This window comes from Hermetia illucens, chromosome 2 (assembly GCF_905115235.1).
Source record: "Hermetia illucens chromosome 2, iHerIll2.2.curated.20191125, whole genome shotgun sequence".
NCBI lineage: Eukaryota > Metazoa > Arthropoda > Insecta > Diptera > Stratiomyidae > Hermetia > Hermetia illucens.
The window spans coordinates 148,242,750-148,262,704 of record NC_051850.1 but is presented as its reverse complement, the minus strand read 5'-3'; the positions used below and the strand labels follow the sequence as shown (position 1 = coordinate 148,262,704).

At 38.9% G+C, this 19,955-nt stretch overlaps 2 protein-coding genes across 3 annotated transcripts in view; one reads left to right on the top strand and one right to left on the bottom strand.

Annotated features, from left to right (window-relative positions):
• LOC119650195 (general transcription factor IIE subunit 1) overlaps window positions 1-2,619 on the top strand; it is a 13,202-nt gene extending 10,583 nt beyond the window's left edge. Inside the window, exon 7 of the mRNA XM_038052762.1 lies at window positions 2,317-2,619. The gene's annotated coding sequence lies outside the window, so the exon portion shown is untranslated. The remainder of the gene's footprint in view (window positions 1-2,316) is intronic.
• LOC119650194 (major facilitator superfamily domain-containing protein 6) lies at window positions 2,466-19,955 on the bottom strand. Of its 2 annotated transcripts, none has more exons than XM_038052761.1 (6): window positions 19,709-19,955; window positions 19,494-19,632; window positions 14,957-15,788; window positions 11,448-11,921; window positions 11,192-11,366; window positions 2,466-2,936 (listed from the first exon to the last, which is right to left on the bottom strand). In XM_038052761.1, exons 1-6 carry the CDS (start codon window positions 19,770-19,772, stop codon window positions 2,860-2,862), a joined length of 1,761 nt encoding a protein of 586 aa, XP_037908689.1. In that variant the 5' UTR covers window positions 19,773-19,955; the 3' UTR covers window positions 2,466-2,859. The 2 variants fall into 2 exon arrangements, with proteins under 2 accessions (XP_037908689.1, XP_037908688.1); XM_038052760.1 differs by having other exon boundaries at window positions 11,186-11,366; window positions 19,709-19,954.

Below are 19,955 nucleotides of genomic sequence, written 5' to 3'. Positions count from 1 at the left end.
AACCATGACCTTCCACGCGACAGACTGGCAGTCTAACTGTTAAGCGATCCATCCGGAGCCTCATCGGGGATATTATTTTTTTTTTTTTTTATTCAACTAGATTGGGGGTAATCAGATTGACGGCAAATAGATAAAAGGGCCAAAACCTTTGGATGAGGAGCTGCTTTGCTGGGCAAATTGGAGCGGTCAGAAACACCAAACATGTGATATGGCTTTAATACCCCAAAAAGAAGCTTCAACGTAAAAAAATTCGTTACTCTAATCGCGATCAATGCTTTCCTGTGCACAAGCGAGTCGTTTGGCAACGTGCTTTTCAGACAACAGTTGTTCCATTACTATACTTCGAAATCTAAACTGTTTGCAATTATGCATTCAAATAATTTCATGCTTTCAGTTCTTTATGCTTTAATTTTGCTTGTCCTTGACCCAACGGCAAGCCAATATTTGGTGAAAAGAAGGTCAGGGCAATTTTTCGTTCCTCTTGGTCACCTTTCCTACTGAACCTGTTTACACCGCTGTACCTACTCCTTTAATATACCTGGTCGCCGCGGAATACAACATATGGGCCCTTTTTGTATGTCTTCATAGGAACATTGTCTCAAAGCGCTTCGCGTCAATCATAGCAGTTACCATGCTTTTTTGTCAAACACCCGATACCGACCGAAATTTACCATCAGAACCCCAAAGACATAGACGCTATCTACATACCTACTATTTTAGTTGTAGGTTTGTACCATTTGCTGACTGTGACTTTTGTACAAGTAAGATAACTTGACTACCTGAAAGTCTGATTTCCAGCCGTACAAACTGGTTAAATTTTGAGTGCATCAGCTTATGCTCAAGGTAACAGCGGATCGATGTTTGATGATTGTCAATGAAGTATTGTATGGGTAGGATACATATTACTTAGTGCAGCAATTATAGAGGTATCGCATTACTGAGTACCGTCTATAAGATATTCTCCACTATCTTTCTAGGTCGGGTAGCCCAGAAATCACCCTCTTGTAAAAAAGAGGTTAACATCTGATTTTTTCTCTGTGCCAATCGGTGGGAAACTTGCATCATCTTTTCATCGAGTTTGAAGCGGTCTATGATAGCATAGGCAGGGTACAAGGTACCCAACTAAATTAATAAGACTAAGTTGACTCCAGAGATCTTCCACCCTCAATGGCATGGCATGGGTATTCTTTTTGTTCTAGCCCTAGAAAGCAACTGCTGGTCTATGTTTACGATATCAACATAATGGGAAAACAACTCGAGATACCTTCGCCCCGATCGAAAATACGGTGTAAAATTTCAGTTTGCGTATTATTCAAGGCCAGAGAAAGTACATTACGGCAATGTCAACACCTAAAACTAAAACGACGTTAACATCCACTAGCGCTGGTCAATCGAAGACAACAACTTTTAAAGCTTTTAGAATGTCTCCTATCTCGTGTCGAAAGTCACAACAGGTAACAGATATGATCTGACTGGCTGTTATACCGTTGCGTAGCATTAATAATGGTATTATTCAGACTTACGAAGTCTTTCCTTTGAAGCGGTCAAATTTACATATTGATACTAAATCAAATATAAGTATGGCAAATCTTTATTCTACTTAAGAAGGAAAGTAGCAATTATGTCATTTATTGGACATTTTAGATTTTACCAATGAATCCAAAAAAGTTTCGCATCCTCTTATTCGAGCTTCTCTTTTTTTCTGTAAATGATGGACGTTTTGTCCCGACAGTGTCCCTTCAACTGTTTCTTTTACATCTTTTGACTTCTTGTTTTTATTATTGCAGTTTAAATTGCCAATATCATTTGAGCTAATTTTGTTCCGATTAATCAGAAGCCATCTGTGAGTTAGGACGCTTGGAAAAATATGCCATCGTCCTACAAACTCCTCTATGTTCTCTAAGTCAAGTAAAATAAAGTTTTCGATCAGAAAAAAAGTAACGGTCACGAAATGCAGTCTTGACATTCTCAGAGTCTGATTTCCACCCGCTGAAGTATCTTTATGTGCAGTACGCATGCTTCTGTGATATGAAATTCATGGGAAGTCGTCCCTGCACAAAGTTTTCTACTAGCACTTTCTCGAGAACAGCAGATGGAAGGAGATATGACATTAATGAATTTGCGCTCAAATATCTGTAGTCATCTATGAGGAAATCTGAGGAAATTGCTTGCGAAGCTGACACACATCAGCGTTAAAAAATAAATTGCAAATATTGGTTTGCAGTAATTTTTCTTCAATTCTCGCGAAGCATTTTACTTACCTAAAAGATTATTCTATGCTTTTCCTTCAATAATGCAACTCTCTAATTCTTGCAGAAACGAGCTCAACACATTCAATCATGCAAAGAAAAAGAATTGGCGACGAAACTCCAGAAGCAACAGCAAGAAGAGGCGCTAATAGGAAAACAAAAAAATCCAAGTCATGATTAGCACAGCGAAAACGATACGAAGTTTCAAACACTACCTTTTTCAAATACTTTTGGGTAAATTTTATTCAAACTAACAATGCTACATTTAGTTTTACATAAACATACTCCAGGCAACACTTTGTTAATAATAATTGTTATAGATAAATATGAAAATATACAAAAAAAGTTAAATAAAAAATATTTAAATAGAGATCTACCTGTTTTATGTGACCCTTAGCTTTTCCTTAAATATGCAGCATAATGCAAACATTTGAATATTATTGCTCTTGATAACCGCAATGGCCTTCTATAAATAAGGCACAATTATATATTTGTGAATCTCGTGTTTGGTATACTGTGGCATGCTTCAGATTGAAACATGGAATACGGGAATAAATAGAAACTATCATCTAATAGGCTACTGTGTATATCTCGAAAGGAATGCATTTTTCTAACTTCTAAAATTCATATCTTCGTCATCAAGCATATGTATTGCATCGGTTGGTGGCAAGTAGTTTGGTCGGAGACCTAAAAAGAATATGAGTATTGAGGAAATATTTTTGGCTTCAATGTACACATGGAATTGATTTATTTTAAACGTGGACTAAAGATAAATATACAGTTAAGTCTTGGCTCTAAATGTTAGAATGCGATGATCACCTAGACAAATGATTATGTGTCGCCCTGCTAGGATTTCGGGGTTATTTCCGTTCCATGATTAAATGCACGTAAAACGAAAACATGAAAATGAAAGTAATCTATTTTGATTTGAATAGCTTGGTACTTAGTAATACTTCTTATCTTCTTTCTGATTGCAATATGCATGCAGCTTCAGCGGCAACAATTGTGCTTAACAGATTTGGAAATTTTAAAATGAGTGTGTTGCATTCTGACCGATTTACAATGCGTGATAAGGAAATAACATTCAAATCAAATATTAGAAAATAAATTCAAGCAAAACTAAACAATGGAAAGCAAGCAAGCAACTATCTGGATGATTTGTACAATGGCTTTAGCGGTTCAATTGTCAATGAAAATTTCCATAACTATCAGATGAATTATTTCGTTTTATTTATCAATGAAATTGAATTGATAAATACAAAAAAAAATTATCATAGACATACCTCGCACAATTACCGTGTTTAATTAACGTCGATTATAACATTGAATAGCCGGTCATTAATTTATTAGTCTTTATCTCGCTTAACAATGTTGCTAAGATAGATGAGAGTTGTATATCGTGAGGCTTGTGTTCTTAGACAAAACGTTACACGCATGTAAAGAATGAGTGAGAGCATCAGTTGCTGTTCTGAATTCAAAGAGGATAGATTATTGTTGCAGCTTTTAGATTAGAAAAAAGTGGTCAGGGATTTACGTACTGTTTAAAGGTTCAATCCAAAGGGAAGTAAACGCGAAGAAAAGTAAATGTGATAGATTAACTTTAGATGCATTTTTTTTCATAGTTCAGATCAGCTAATTCCAGTTTCAAAGTGAATGGGAGTGTTAACGTACAACGTAATCAAACTGGTATTTCTTCATGGTGCACCCTGAAGCGACATTTGTGTGTAAACCTATAGTTAACCTATTCTGCTTTTTAGATGACTTGCTAGTACGTTTCGGCTTGCATAAATATGAGCTGAGAACAGAACTTTTTCACGTCACTTCGCGTTGGAAAATCGCGGATTATGGTGTAGTTTGGATATAAAATAATCGGAAATGGATATGCCAATAGTACCCACTGTCATGCCTGACAAATTTCCTGTGCTAGTCAAGATCCTCAAGGTCGTAAGCAGCCCTGAAGATATGCGACTCCATTTCATTTTTTTGTTTAGGGATTGAGGAATCCTAAGTCCGTATCCGCTTGATGTCGGACCGGACCAAATGAAAAGCAACTTGCTCCCACTCTTTATGGACCACGGACTCCTCTTTTTGAGTTAACACCCAAAGTTCAAAAATGAAAAGAGGGACCAAGACGGCTACGGTAGGACAGCATAATTCAGCACAATCTCATAACGCAAGGAAGACGTAGGCTTGGATTCACAGCAATGTGTCCCCAGATTTGTAGCCAGGATGTAGTCCAGATTGCAATTATCCTAATTATTGGCAACGTCAATGCGAAATCCTCATAAACCAAGAATTGTTTAAAGGCCTAAAGTAGTAACAATTTTGATAGGGAAGAGTATGTGGTCGGTTCCGGTCCAGGCGTGAGCTTCGAAGCTGAAGGCGGTGATATTAGAGTAATTTCATAACTAACATTTACTACAATTGTATCAACTTTGGTGCAAATAAGCTGTTTTGATAGTTTTTGTATTTCAACTCGGGTTTCTGGGTTTACCTCGTACTTGGTAATATGTAAAAGCAATGTCGGCACCCTGGAATGTAATTGATCCGTACTTTAGAAGTTGAACAAATTTAAAAATAGCGACAAAATTCTACTTCAAGTGTTTATTCTTAGAGCATTTCTGCAGAAATTTTTTCTTTTCTTGTTTTTAAGCCTATAGATCAAAAATAATCTCTTTGGACGGATTGACAATACCAGGGAGCAAGCATATGCCCTTGTTTTGTAGTGAAAGAGAGGTCTCTGAAGAGGCTTATCTTATTTCTTGAGGCAAACATCATCAAACGATACCCCGGTGGAATCGAGAACTGCAAAAACTCATGAAATCAACCAGATAACTTCTGAATAGTGCTTGGAAAAACAATTGGAAGGAAGGCTGGTTGAACTTGAGAATCTTACAGCGAATATAAAAGGCTCACAATATGTTCAAGGCGAGACACCTTTAGAGCATACTGTGAGGATTTGGAAAGCGAAACTTTCATGCTGTGCTCCTGTGTCGAGAGACTCTCTTGAAAGTACACCTCCCGGGGTGACAGAAATGCGAAGGAGAAAATTAGCGGTTTGAGGGGTCAATCCTTCAACTCTCTGAAAAAGTGAAATGTCTGTGAGTTACTCTAGAGAAGAAGCTGCTTTGAAACAAACAGGTAGAGGTAAAGATGAAACGAATTTACTTTGATATGGGAACTTAGGTCTCAGCTAGTAATGTATATTATATACATATGTATGTTGCTATTATTAGGCCACTCGCTTATGCATTCATAGTGTGGTAAGTTAAGATGAAATAAAAGAGTTTTCACTATAAGCTTCACTGCAAAGTACTTTATATCTGCGTATTAACGGTGACAGGAACACGATATCGGGCGCAGTTCTAAAACCATTACCCAATTTGCAACCCTTGGATTTATTTATTCATAGCACTGCAATGAGCAGGATTGGTAGAGTAATTGAGAGAACAGCATTCAGTTTTTGCTATGCGTTCCGATGTTCCAATCTCTATAAAATTGTTTGGTAGAAGATATGAAGTTATTCTCAAACATAGAGAAAGCTAGGAGGAACCAAAGAAAGTATGGCAGGATATACGGACGCTTTCTACACCTAGTACAAACTTCTACAAAGAGGGTCAAAATTAATAAGACTCGTCGCGGGAATTAACAGGTAATTAAGTTAATAATTTAATGTTGTTTTTTTTTGTTAAAAAATAATTTAGGTAATTAGTGTTTAAGTATAAATAGAACCGTATAATCGCTCCCGAAATATATATATACACTATAAAATCAAATTGTAGTTTGCAGTAAGCTACTGGTCTATCAATTTTAGGGTTAAATTTCCCCCATGGTCGGATCGGAACCAGCAATGGCAGTGTTAATAGCATTGTCTAATGTTGCTATTGACAACAGAGCACAAGCTTCTCATAATTGCAGGTGGCATAGCCTTAATGCACCGTAAACTTTTCCTATCAGCGTCTAGCAAACATACTGCAACGTTTATCCTGTACAAAAGCAGGGCTATAATTCTCTAGCTGCGCATATGTTCAGAATAGCGCTTCTCCAAGATGATACGTGTCCATCCTGTAATGAAGAAGCAGGATCCACGGAACATTTTCTATGTACACAACAGAAATTAGTTTTTTGGTGCTTATGTGGTCCAGTCGCAGTGGGTAGCATACATATATACAAACGAATCTGAGATATGCCGTTAAGCCCGCCACCCACGTTCATAACGGCCTGTCAATTACACCAGAAGAGCTCGCAATGCACCCGGCCGCCAGTTGCACTTAGCACCCATACCGGCAAGCTGCAACATCATCAACTCTGAACGTGGAAGGGAATTTTTTTTGGGTGTGAGCATTTATCAAAAATGATCATTAGCGATAAAGATGCCCATACAATTCTCGCTAACAAAACACAAAACTGACAGACCAACTGCATCCCACCAACGTTACGGCCGCCGGTCAAATATGGACCCTCCAGTCGTAACTGACAGGCCCAACTGAACGTGGATGGTAGGCTTTAGACGATGGGATCGAGTACAAAGTGCCAGTAGGGTCGGCTCACTGGCTTTGTCTTTACCCCACCTCATATGTGCACATAAACAGACGAGGAGACCTTTCAAAATGCACATTCAGAAAGAAGAAATAAAATGAGTAGGGGTTCAAAATTTAAAGCAAAACCTAAGGCACCCACAAGTTGAAGGCAAACCCGCAATCAATGATGCTACTTCCATACCCTATATAGCGACGAAATTTATGAGCAATATCACGACCAGGTCACTTAATTGATAGTGAGAATGATACAGCCCCAAAAATCTAAGAGCAATATGTATGGTTAAAAAGAAGACGTGAGACCTAAGATGGAGCAATAGCATAAGGCCAGGATGCCAAAAATCTTCTAGTGATATTGAATTGATGGAATTGGTAGACCTTGACGCAAAATCGGGATGTTTAGAGATTCTTACTAAGGCAGGCCTAGACCAGATACCGGTTGCTGCGCCGTTGAAGAAAATACACTGCAAATTCTTGGAGTCGCTCAGAAAAACACGATTTTTCCTTAGACTGACCCTTTTTTGACCTGACAAAATCGAAAAGAATCCTTAACACAAAAAATATCAGTTTAAACTGTAAATAAATCTGTGAAAACGATGATGAACTGGTTTTATTCGTAAAAGGCACAGTGAATTAGCATTGAAATAGAAAATACGGATGTACAACGTTCTATAAGTTTTTCTTGGTATAAAAGATATACACTATATCCATAAGTTTGGAAGCACATCTTCATTCTTTTTCTAAAAATGGCAAAATGGAAGCAAATTACCGTTGAACAGTGAAGTGCTATTCGTACTCTTCGTGACGAAGGGTACAGTGAATATCTAATCGCAGTAAGGCTCGGAAATTCCTGTAAAGGTGCTTGCCACACCCTTACTACAAAACAAGAAACCCGAATAAGAAGCCCGGAAAAAATTAGGCAGGTCTATGACTACAAAAAAGCAAGAGGATAACTACATCAAAGTACTCTCTAAACGGAATCGACGCTCAACGGCCCCACAAATTACCGCAGCTCTGTATAATGCGCGAGAAACACGCGTCTTAATAACCACTGTTAAAAGTGTGTTGCAGGCAAAAAACCAAACCTAACAATTCGACACTAGAAAACCGGACGCATAAAAACTGAACTACAGATTAATGGGATTTTGTCTGATCTATAGATGTTAGCAGAAGAGAGGGAATTAAGTTTATATTTAGCATTCATCATTCAGCCGTGCCCGGATAGCTGAGTGGTTAGAGCACAAGGCTGTTATACGGAAGGTCGCGGTTCAAATCTTACTGGAAACAGTGGAATTTGTATCGGCTACAAGTCAACTCAGCTGTGAATAAGTTAGTTATCGTTCCGATGCTTGTAGTTCTTCTAAATAAAAATAAAACTAGGTATGATAGCTTGCTCCTACTACAATATATTTTAATATAATAGTTAGTAAATACGTATTTCGAAAGCTACTTACTCTCTTCCTCAGAGCTTAAGTATTGAGGAAGAGAGTAAGTAGCTTTCGAAATACGTATTTACTAACTATTATATTAAAATATATTGTAGTAGGAGCAAGCTACCTAGTTTTATTTTTATGAATAAGTACCTGAGTCAAATCAAGGTAATAATCTCGGGCGAGCGTAATGCTGACCACATTGCCTCCAACAGGGTACTCTAACCCTGTAGTGTACCGTTACGGTCTTGCATGAGGTGCTCTAACACACTTCAAGGCCCTGATCCAATTGGATTGGAACGATTACTATTATTCATCTTTTTGTGCATATAATATAGGTGATTTTTTTAAAATGCATATTTTGATGGCTTGAAACTTGGTAAATGTTTCGAAAAATTTAAGAATAATTGCTTATGGGGGTTTGATGGTTTCGTTGGAAGTGTAAAGTAAAGGATTATTGACTTGATTTTTCATTGTGTATACATATGTATTTCGGGAGTGAGTTAGCCCTTTCCTGAGGACATTTGCTTGGTAGTAAATTGGAGACCCTTTTTTTCCCACAAAACGCTAAATACTTTTTGAAGAGCTTGGATCATTTGCATATATGCAGAATCACATAGTCCGTTCATAAATTACATAAGCGATTAGGTGGTTTGCCAGGTTTTTGTTAGATGGGAGATATGGTTAATGATAAAGGGCCAAAGCGTGAAAATAGTCGTGCCATGTGAATAGCACGCTACCTCAAGCCCAGGTACAGGATGAGGGTTTGAGACAATGTACTTGGTACTATCGTCAGTAAAAACCCTTGATCGCGAAAAGTCCGAAAAAAAGTAGAGATGGACGCCCAGCTTACTTGCAATAACTCCACCATACTATATCCTACCTAATCACATCCCTTCGTGAAGAGGGTCTTAAGCAATTGGCCCGGTCCTCCAGGTTGAAAGTTCGGAGCAGGATGAACAGCCTCGGACAGGATTGGTACCAGGGAAGTGACCGCGCAAATGTATTCATGAATCCGTTCTTGAATCCTGGAATCTTAGATCACTAAAAGAATGTGGTGCTGTCAAAGACCTGCTCCAACAGGCCACCAAGTACAAAGTCAGGATTCTAACCATCCAAGAAACGGAATGGTTTACGAGATAACCGACATGTGGTTGCACACAGTTTAAAAAGATAGTCAATAGATTGCTCGGTGATTTCAACGACAAGTTTGGGAACGCTCGGGAGTTACAGTCAGTCTAGCAAATTAAAAACCAACACACTTTGAAAATTTGGGATTTTAAAATGAGTCAATAGAGGAAGAGTACAAGGCAAAACTGGAAGAAGGATTAGGTACTATTCTCCAAAATTCCACAGAGAAGCCCATAGATGATACCTGCTATGACTTAAAATGCGCTATCAATACAACAGCGGAAGAAGTGGTTGGATATGAATCCCGGCGACGGAGAAATGAGTGGTTTGATGATGAATGCCAGGAAACATTTGACAAGAAAAGGCACATAAATAACATATAGAGAAAAACACAAGGCTCTTTGTCCTCTGTCATCAGTAACTGAACTGCCGCCTTCTGCTATGAAAGCCTAGTGCTCTAACCGCTGAGCTATCCGGACAGACCAGGTGTGTATAAATCCATTAAAGCAGTTTTGAAAAGTAATAAATTTCAACTGATAATGGAGTCTCGTTGTCCCTTTTATAGTGCGTATGCCACACACCTATTTAGTATACTGTGGAAGAGGGAACAAGCATTAACAATTTTATAATAATCAATTTGAAACTGACTATCTCTTCCGTTAAAAATGGGTGCTTTTAAACGATGAATTAAAGGAGATGCACCGACTGAACCGTAGTCGCAGCGGAAAGTGCAGCTATTTACTAATGCTCCTTCCGCTGTGCTGATATATACACCTAAAGATCTCCAAGCTCAAATTTAAAACCGATATTATATCTTATAGAAAGTGTGATAATAGCGTCTAATATCTATCTAATCTAATACCTAAACTTTGGAGTGAAATATCCAAGAATATACAAGTACCCCTTTTACGAACATTTTTCAAAATATTTTCCGAAAATCACCATTGAACCAGAAAGAAATAGAAAGGTAGTACCACTACGCAAAGGAAAGCTCCATAGTTTTCAGTATTTTGGGAACCATTTTTAGTTTGTAACAATAAAAATCTACATTTTTTCTCATAATTATAAGGATATCGTAAAAACGAAAATATAAAAAATACAAACTTACAACAACCATAACAAGAGTACGATAACTTTTACCAGGGATCATTATAGAGCAAACTGGAAGTGTATTAGACTTTTCAAAACAAAAAAACAAATTGTGTGTGTTCTATATCTAGTCAGATATAGAGATTCCTTCTCGATGTCTCTATATCTGACTAAATATAGAAATAATAGCCGAAGGTTTGATATGTAACGCATCAGAGGAAAATTATATACATGCATACATAAATCTATGAATTCGATCATTGAGTGAATGAGTTTTAAGCGTCAAAGTAAACAAAATTTTTGCATTCCAAAAAGAAACTCTTAGCAAACGACCGCCGATAGTTTATATGTTAATCTATTTAAATAAAGCAAGAAGGTAGCGTAGTAGCAAGTGTTGATAAAATTAATTCAATGTATCTTTTTATCTGAAAAAGTGTTCATACCTGTGGTGCAAATAACGACATTTAATATGTATCTACTGATTAGAAATACAAAGCAATAGAAATATTAACGTATAAACGAGTAATTTTACGGATAATTTCATGCATAGACTGAAACCCCCAACATTAAACTTAATTTTTGATTTAATATAAAAATTTAAATATGTAGATACATATCAAGCAAACAGAATAAACAAAGTTTATTCATCACTAAGTGCCAAGTCGCACCACCACCAGTTTTATTTCATACATTCTATGTGCTCTTTTGTTTTTGTTTTTTTATTCCAATGCCTTTGCATCGTTCTTACCCTTATTTTTACCACATCTCTCCAAAATAATATAGAAAGATGCATGAATTAAGGCTGCGCACAAGGCGCATATTCCGAACATTCGGAATGTTTTGCTGCCGCCAATATCACGGAACAATAAGCCTCCAATAAAGCTACCAGTAGAGACGCCAATTCCTTCAAATATAGCACCAACAAGTCCCTGTAAAAAAGTGCAAGTTTATGTTTACCAACCCAGTCCCCATTATTCGAATATTGCGTTCGAAATTCTTAAAGATCTTACCTGAAGAGTTGCTTCCGTTCCTGGTGGGGCAACAATGCTAGCATATGAGGTCATAGTGGCGTAAAATATTCCAAAAGTGAGTCCATTGAATAGTTCAATTGGTAGAACAAACCAAGGATTTGCCAAAAGTGAGTATAATATGAAACGTACTCCAAATGCAGCTAATACTAAGGTCATAGCGTTGATATGACCAATTTTCTTCAGAATCCAACCAGATAGGAAGAAGAAAGGTATTTCACCACCGAAGCATTGAATCGCCATAGCGATACCTTGAAGGGTCTTCATCCAGTTTTGACTGTCACAATTGCCTTCCATATCGCTCAAATCCTCCAGATGCCAGAACAAGAAATTCCAAATTAACGCTGTGCATAGTCCAACAAGAATACACCATACGAAAAACACCACTACACGTATGGAAAGGAAGATTTTTCCAAGATCCTTTGCAATGTTTGTTGAGAATTTTGTTTGATTGTGCTGATTGAGAAGTGAGAAATAAATGTTTTAGACTTTACATATACTTCCAAATAATAGAACAGGTCCACTCCAATTTCAATTTTAGAACTGTATACAGTAACGGATTTAGTCCTTTTGGTTTACATGATCCAAAACTCAACTCCAAAGTGTAAACAAACCACATAATAGGTCGGCGCGATGGTTGAGGAAATAAAGCATCAGCCTCTCATTCTCTTGCTCTGAATTCGAATCCCAGTAGTCATGGATGTCTGTGTTCGTCGTGTGTTTACCTCGCTGCCATGAGCTTACTAATTTCTCAGCATTAGGTGTGATGATAATGAAATTTAAGCATAGTCTCACTGAGATATTGTGCGAATGCCCTATACTCCATTAAGGAGTGAACGGGAAATACTATTAGATAATCGGATATTTATCCTTATTTAAATCAGCAACCGTTAAAGCTCAACAGTATGCAAGTTAGCCTAACTTTATCAATTTTTAGCAAACTTTTTAATATCTTCTACGGCATGTGGCCGAGGTCTTTGGGCGTCAGTTCAAATTCTGGTTCCAGTGGTGAATAATCAATACATACAATAACGAAAATGATTGAGGTACTGAAATTGCAGGAGCACCTAATATTTAGAACTGTTGTATTGCGTGTTGTGCTCCGCTCGTTTGCATTGACTGCATTCAATCGTTGTATTGTATTTTGAGGACCAACATTTATTTAGAAATATCAAAGTAATTTTACTGCTTTATTGTGGATTAAATGCTTTCTGAAAACGATCCTTTACTGGCGTTATCACCTTTCCTCTGGGAGAGAAAACATCGACATCGAACTAATGCAGGAGCTTTGGATCGAAGGAGGCCGAATTATCATACGGCGCCAAAGCAAACATTACAATTTATTTCACAGCACAAGAGCAGGTGGAAGTGAGGAACGTGTATATATTCCCGGCTTACGACCAACTAGCACTACCAGAAAGCCTACTTGTTGATAAGCTTGCATCGTGCGCCCCGCACGCTTTGCGCAGCTCGAAAATCAACGAAAGAGGCGGGATTCTCTTCGATTTTAATATTAACGCGAACTAACAGGGGCAATATACCAATTTTCTACTTTCCCAGTTCGGGGAGTGAAGCCCATAGTGTTTTACGTAGGCACCTGTCGTGAGACTTAATCCTACTGTCCTCTTAAGACACGGATTGATTTTGTGACCACAATCAGAGCCTCGCTGAGACAAGCAACAACGGTACCAGTCTATACCAAGTGCATGGCTTAGCATTCATACTGGTGGATGCAAGAATTACCTAAATCTCTACCGAACTATGGAGTACGGCACCCGTGTTGATACGCAAAACCACGTCGAGGCCCGAAGGTCTCTTCTCGCTTGAGCATAACCACAACCACCATGAAACTCCCACTAGGGGGGCCAACCGCAAATAACCGAGCTGTCCTCACATACAACAGGAGTTCACCCGAAGTATGTGAGTCCAGGGGCCAGGAAGCGGTTCTGACTGGAGTATGGTCAAAACATAGATATTTTCAATTCTGCGAGACTTAGTAAGATTCTAGCCAAGAAACATAGGAGCTCATTCTTTCTTAGAAAGTCGGAGTGTTTCTGGTGAGACCCTAGAGTTGTTAGTTCAGACGCATTTCCCCGCTAGGTGGGTGGACTTGGAGACAGAATCCTACTTGGAGATTATGCCCTAGTAAGAAAGATATTTGCCGTAGCTTGAAGAGATTCATCAAGACTGTATTTTGTTAAAACATTGCCTACTACCTTACCCCTTTTGTGTTGAATAAATAAATAAACATAAATACAAGCAGCTGCTTTCCTAGACATAGAAGGATACCATCCATGTTAAGAACCAGGATAATTCAATCTGATGTAGGATGCAGTCACTTGAGCAGAGCTGTGAGTGGAGGGACGCCCAGCCGAAGCTGATGCTATTCATCCGAATTTCACCTACTGCGGCTAAATAGAAAAAAAATTGGCACTTTATTCCAATGCTATAATAATTATCTGGGTATGATCCTGGATTAAATTGGGGCCTAAACATAAAACTGAGGGCTAAGAAAGCCTATATACACTCATACGCCTGCAAGAAGTCATTTTTGAGGAAATGGGGTCTCTAGCCGAGGATGATTCTTTGGGCATATGCAGCCGCGATCCGTCTTATTCTGAGGTACTGTCTAATTGTGTGTTAACCAACGTTGAGCAGAAAGTGCAAGTTCTAATGGGCCCCTGCAATCCAGCGCGACGGATGGTCTCAATGTATTTTTACAGCTTCCCTTTGATCATCGTATTAGATACGCTGTATCCTGCAATGCTGCTAGACTCCGAAGTATGCATACAAAGCAGCGAAGCCCACAGCCATTGTGACATCTCAGACGGAGTGCCACGGTAACTATGAACACTTCCAACGGACTATGCCACATGCAAGTTGAGCTTCAAGAAAAATTTTACAGTGGCGATTTGTTGTGGGGTTATGACACAATATTCTTTACTGAAGTATTAAAGACGGTGAGTAAAGTCGGAGCGGGAGTATTCTGGGGAGCATACAGTGTAGTCGAATCGAAAAGATACGAAAGTGTATTTCAAGGTGAGGTGCATAATTCGAACCCCAATCGTAACATAGTCACTTTGATCGACAGCCAAGTTGCCATTAAAGCCTGGTACTAAGTGGTGACATCCTCCAGGCGGGCAGTGCAGATATGCGCTGAACAGTCTGGACGAAACGTTCAAAAATCACCTTTGTCTAAGTTCCCGGCCATAGGAACATGGCGGAGAATGAGCACCGACCGTTCTATGGAGTTAGTACCGTGCCTCTCAGGATCTTAAATCATGAACAATTTAATACTGTTTGAATCTAGAATGTTTTTCTCGAAGCTGCCATTTCTTAAAATCGATAGAAAATTATCAACCAAATCGGAAAATAAAAGGAGTAAATTCGATACTGTGTTGCAAAGTGGACCTCTTCTATTGCATTAATTGTGAATTTCTGAGACTTTTTATGATTATGATTTATTTAGTCTTCACGTACAATGTACTTACCTCTAATCTTAGGGAAACAAAAACGTCCATCGCAATCATTATCAGCGTCATATAAAATACAACCGTATAATCTTTAAAATATGATTCACCGGAAAATAAATCCACTAAGTAACCAGAAAATAATGATATCACACCCCAACCAGCAGCTCCCCAAAGCCTCTGATTTCCGTACAGATGAGGTCTATCGCCGAGCATTTCAAAACAAATTGCATCTCCAACACTAACAACCACTGCCATTGCAGCCCAACTAATAATCAGAAACATGAAGAACAGCCAAAACTGATATAATCCGACAGCATCATTATTTTGTATCTTGCTCTCGGTCAGGACATCCATAATATATTGGTCGTTGCACTTAATATCACAGTCGGTTTTAAAGTACGGAGTTGTATTATTCAAATGCGGGCAGTACATCGTTGTATTGCGGCCATTCATTATACCATTTTTAATGATAAAATATATTCCATTCTTTTTGATTTCCATGTGATCCGGTCGAAGTTCAATCGAAAATTGGAATTTCGTCTTATCCTTCACATCATTACAATTGTCGTAAACTCCCCAGTTATCACATATCGTTTGCCACATCCATGATTTAGCACCGCAATTTAAGTTGCATGAAACTGTTTGATTTTTGTATCGAGATTCTAGACTACTTTCTATACATGTATCCAAATCCGAGTTTTCAGGAATATATCGCAAATCTGTGATACCATTGTTACAATGAAATGCCATCGATGTACTCTTTGGTATAGATGGAATGAAAAGAATGGCGAAGAAGGCAATGGCTGTTAAAATTTGAAATATAAGGAACAATCGTTTCTGCTGACGAAATCTGTTTAAAAAATAGATAGAAATATCAAAGAAATTTATAGAAGACCTCACTATAAATAATATTTGAACAGATAATGTCAATTGAATTGGAAAAATAAAGCGAACAGGAGTTATGTAAGTGGATAGCAGGAATAACATTGCTCATTTAGGTTTATAACACTGACCAATATGTTATCTATTAATGGATACTAGCAGAACAGCTAATATTGCAATTTAAGAACTATAAAACTTAATTGTGAAAAGTAGATGTCTCTAGTACTTGAATGTTCATCATAGAATAAGAGCTGATGCTAAAAAAGCCGCTAGAAAACGTAAAATAGACTTTATCGTGAGTAACTCCTGTTTCTCCCCATTGAATTGATTTCATTGTTAGGAAATTAATAACAAACATGGTTCAGCAATACAAAATATAGTATCTAAGTAAAAATAAAACTAGGTAGCTTGCTCCTACTACAATATATTTTAATAGTTAGTAAATACGTATTTCGAAAGCTACTTACTTTCTTCCTCAGTACTTACTAACTATTAAAATATATTGTAGTAGGAGCAAGCTACCTAGTTTTATTTTTATTTAGAAGAACTACAAGCATCGGAACGATAACTATTTATAGTATCTAAGGCATTAAAACGGTCTTGGTTTTCCGCACCGCATATGGTCTCCAAGCCAAAAGGCGAATGGCGCCCCTGTGGGGATTTTAGAAAGCTAAACGCACAGACTGTTCCTGACCGATATCCCATTCCACTCATCCATGACTTTGAGCATCATCTCGCAAACTGCCGCATTTTTTCGACCTTGGATTTAACCAAGGCATATCACCAAATCCCTGTAGCTCCAGAAGACATTCCAAAGACGGCAATATGCACATCCTTTGGACTCTTCGAGTTCACGCGGGTAACTTTTGGGTTGTGCGGCGCAAACCTTTCAAAGGTTCATTCACTCGATCCTGCGAAACCTCAAATTCTGTTTTGTATATTTGGATGATGGTCACTTCTTCGTCAGAGTCTGAGCATCTGCCCATCTCGAGTGCATTTTTCAACATCTCCTTGAGGCCGGTTTAGTCCTAAACATTGATAAATGCGAGTTTCTCCAGACACAGGTGAGATTTCTCGGCCACTTTTTTCCCCTGAAGGAATACAGCCCGACCCAGACAAGGTGCAAGCGATCGCAGGCTTCCCGCGTCCGAAAACTGTGAAGGAATTGCGAAGGTTCTTGGGCATGCTAAACTTCTATCGTCGTTTCCTGCCCAAGGCCGCCCAACACCAGTCCATTTTGAACGCGTATTTGTCTGGCCCCAAAGCAAAAGACCCACGAGAGATTGTGTGGTCTGAAGAGGCTGTCCGCGCGTTTGTCAAATCCCGACAACAACTGGCTGATGCTACACTCTTGGCTTTTCCTCGACAAGATGCACCCCTAGCCGTTTTTGTTGATGCCTCTGTCATGGCAGTAGGTGCTGCTCTCTTCTCTTCTCTTGAGCTGCTTCTCTAAACAGTTGAACCCCACTCAACGGAAGTAAAGCACCTGCGATCGAGAACTGCTCGCTGCGTACTTGACCATTAAATACTTCCGTTTCTCCCTAGAAGGCAGACCGTTCACAGTATTCACGGACCATAAGCCTCTCATGTATGCTTTAAAACAAAAGCCCGACAAAGCGTCCTCTCATCAGCTTCGACACATAGTTGCTGACACTTTGTCACGTGTCTCCGAGGTAAACATCCCCGCCTCACTCGACTTCTCGGCTATCGCAAAGGCGCAGGAGGATGACGCATTACAAAAAAAATAGTTAGCTTCAGAGCCTCAAATCCAACCCCAAATACAAATTTCGGGAGTTGCCCATCTTCGGCTCGAGCCTCTCCCTTTGCTGCAAGTACTCAGAAAAGGGACTCCAGCCATAAATTCCGGCCACCTTTCGCAAGGAAGTGTTCCACGCGGTTCACGACTTAGCGCATCCAGGCATCAGGACGACAAATCGGCTAGTCACCGAAAAATACTTCTGGCCCTCCATGAATAAGGACGTCAACTCCTGGGTCAGAGAGTGCATCGCATACCAGAAGTGTAAGATCACCAGGCATGTAAGCAAAGAAGTGGGCTCATTTCCCCGCACTACCAAGCGATTCCACACCATACACCTCGATATCGTAGACCCTTTGCGAGACTCGCCGGGTAACAAGTATTGCCTTACAATCATCGACAGGTTTACGCGGTGGCCTGAAGTAATACCTCTGAAGGACATTACGGCCCAATCTTGTGCTAAAGCCCTCTGTCGAGAGTGGATCCCTCGCTTTGGCATCCCTGCAGTGGTCATCACTGACCAGGGAATGCAATTTGAGTCCACCCTTTTCTCGGAGTTAGGCAAACTCCAGGGAACTACGGCATACCACCCACAATCCAATGGGATGCTAGAGCGTTGGCACCGGACGCTGAAAGCCGCCATTATGGCTCGCGATGATCCGTCCTGGACTCAAGTCTTGCCCTCTTCCTACTTGGCCTCCGAACAACCGGGATTAGCAACATTCGACACAAAAGAATCGATGCACTTGCAATTTGCAGTCTATCACTGTAAAAGAGATAAAAAGGCTTTCCCAAAACTCTTTTAATCTATGTAAACGCATGGTTGCGCTCACTTCCTATATTTGTAAAATGGAGCAACTGGCATACAGCCCCATACATTTACAGGACAACAGCATTAAGTCACTGTCGGTTTCTAGATTTTCCGTATTACTTTTCAAGGTTTCATTAAACTCCTCTCTGCTTTGTGGATGCATCTAAAATTTCATCATTATAAATGAATAGTCTAGCAGGACTTAGCAGAGCAAGACAAAAATAGAAATGAATTTCCAAATCGATTTTTATACCACTCTGAGTTGTCCTTGTTAACATAAATTATTTGGATTATAAATGGGAAATACATATCCATATCTAGGCATCGTTTAGCGCAGTAAAATTAAATTGCTTTGACGGGTTTATATTAAATAATTGTTTAACTGATTGAATAAATTAATAAATTTAGTCGAAATTGAAATATTAGCTCCAGTAAATTGTTCGCCAATCAATTAGTTCTAGAGCGATCTAAGAACATTAACTCAATCGACCTAACTTTTCAGCATTGAGGACCAGCCCGCAAACCTCCTCGGAAACAAATTGTGTAAAACTAATCAATTGAACCGAAAATAAGTTTGGCAACTTCCAATTAACGCCGCATTTTTAAACGCCAATTGGAAATTCAGGATAGTGGAGAAGGATATATGTAATTTCGCCTGAGAAGTAATATTATGAAAGATATTTACGAATCAAAACAGGAACTTATCCGAGATCAAAAGTAACTGGTACATACTCAATTTCAGTTAATAGAACATTGTGGACACAAGTGAATCAGTCGAGATTTATATTTGGCCTTCATGCGGTTCTGGCACTTGCCTATTGCTTTTTCAAATTAATTAGTTTCTTCGAGAATTGTGTTTCAATGGTGCTAATGTGCGACCTAATATTTGTAATCTAAATGATTATTGTTGTTACTCAAAAAAGTTCTTATCGCAAGCAGATTGTAAGCAGTGGCAACTATATCTCTGCCAATAGACATCACACACATTCATGAATGGAGATAACAATTTCACAAAGAGGATGACACGGGGGTCCATCTACAAATCGTTTGGCAAAATCTAATAACATAGATAGTCTATGAAAGGAAGCAAAACATATACAAATTACCTATCAGCTATCAGTCCAAATAGCGGTTTAGCCAATAAGCCGACAACTGGCAAAATTGTGTAGATAGTCCCAACGACTACCGATGAGAAGCCGAGTTGTCGCGCATATACAGGCATGTAAGGTACAACTGGTGCCGTTCCTGTTCAATAAAATGCAAACGTTTCGTCACATGGCTTCCGTGCAGTCAGCACATTGTGCTGTTACGTTATTCTCACCTGCATTGTAGAGGAAATAATGCGCCTTCATAGGCAGCAGTCTTTTATCAATTTTCGGTTTCATTGTCGCCGCTCTCTTGATCCTGGCGACCCGGCAATTGATCTACGTAGGTAAGAATTCAAGACACAATTTAGAAACAGTTCACAATTGACTGCATATTTTGAAACAAAACTCTTCAGCACGAGAGTTTCACATAACACACTTCCACCGAATTGCACTTTGAACTGAAGGCTCCGTTGACACTTG

Coding starts and splice junctions, on each gene's coding strand:
- LOC119650194 (XM_038052760.1), bottom strand. CDS start 19,772: ATGAAACCGAAAATTGATAAAAGACTGCTGCCTATGAAGGCGCATTAT. Junction 11,367..11,447: donor GAACGGAAGCAACTCTTCAG/GTAAGATCTTTA, acceptor ACTTTTTTACAG/GGACTTGTTGGTGCTATATT. Junction 2,937..11,185: donor GAGATGTGGTAAAAATAAGG/GTAAGAACGATG, acceptor TATTCTTTTTAG/GTCTCCGACCAAACTACTTG.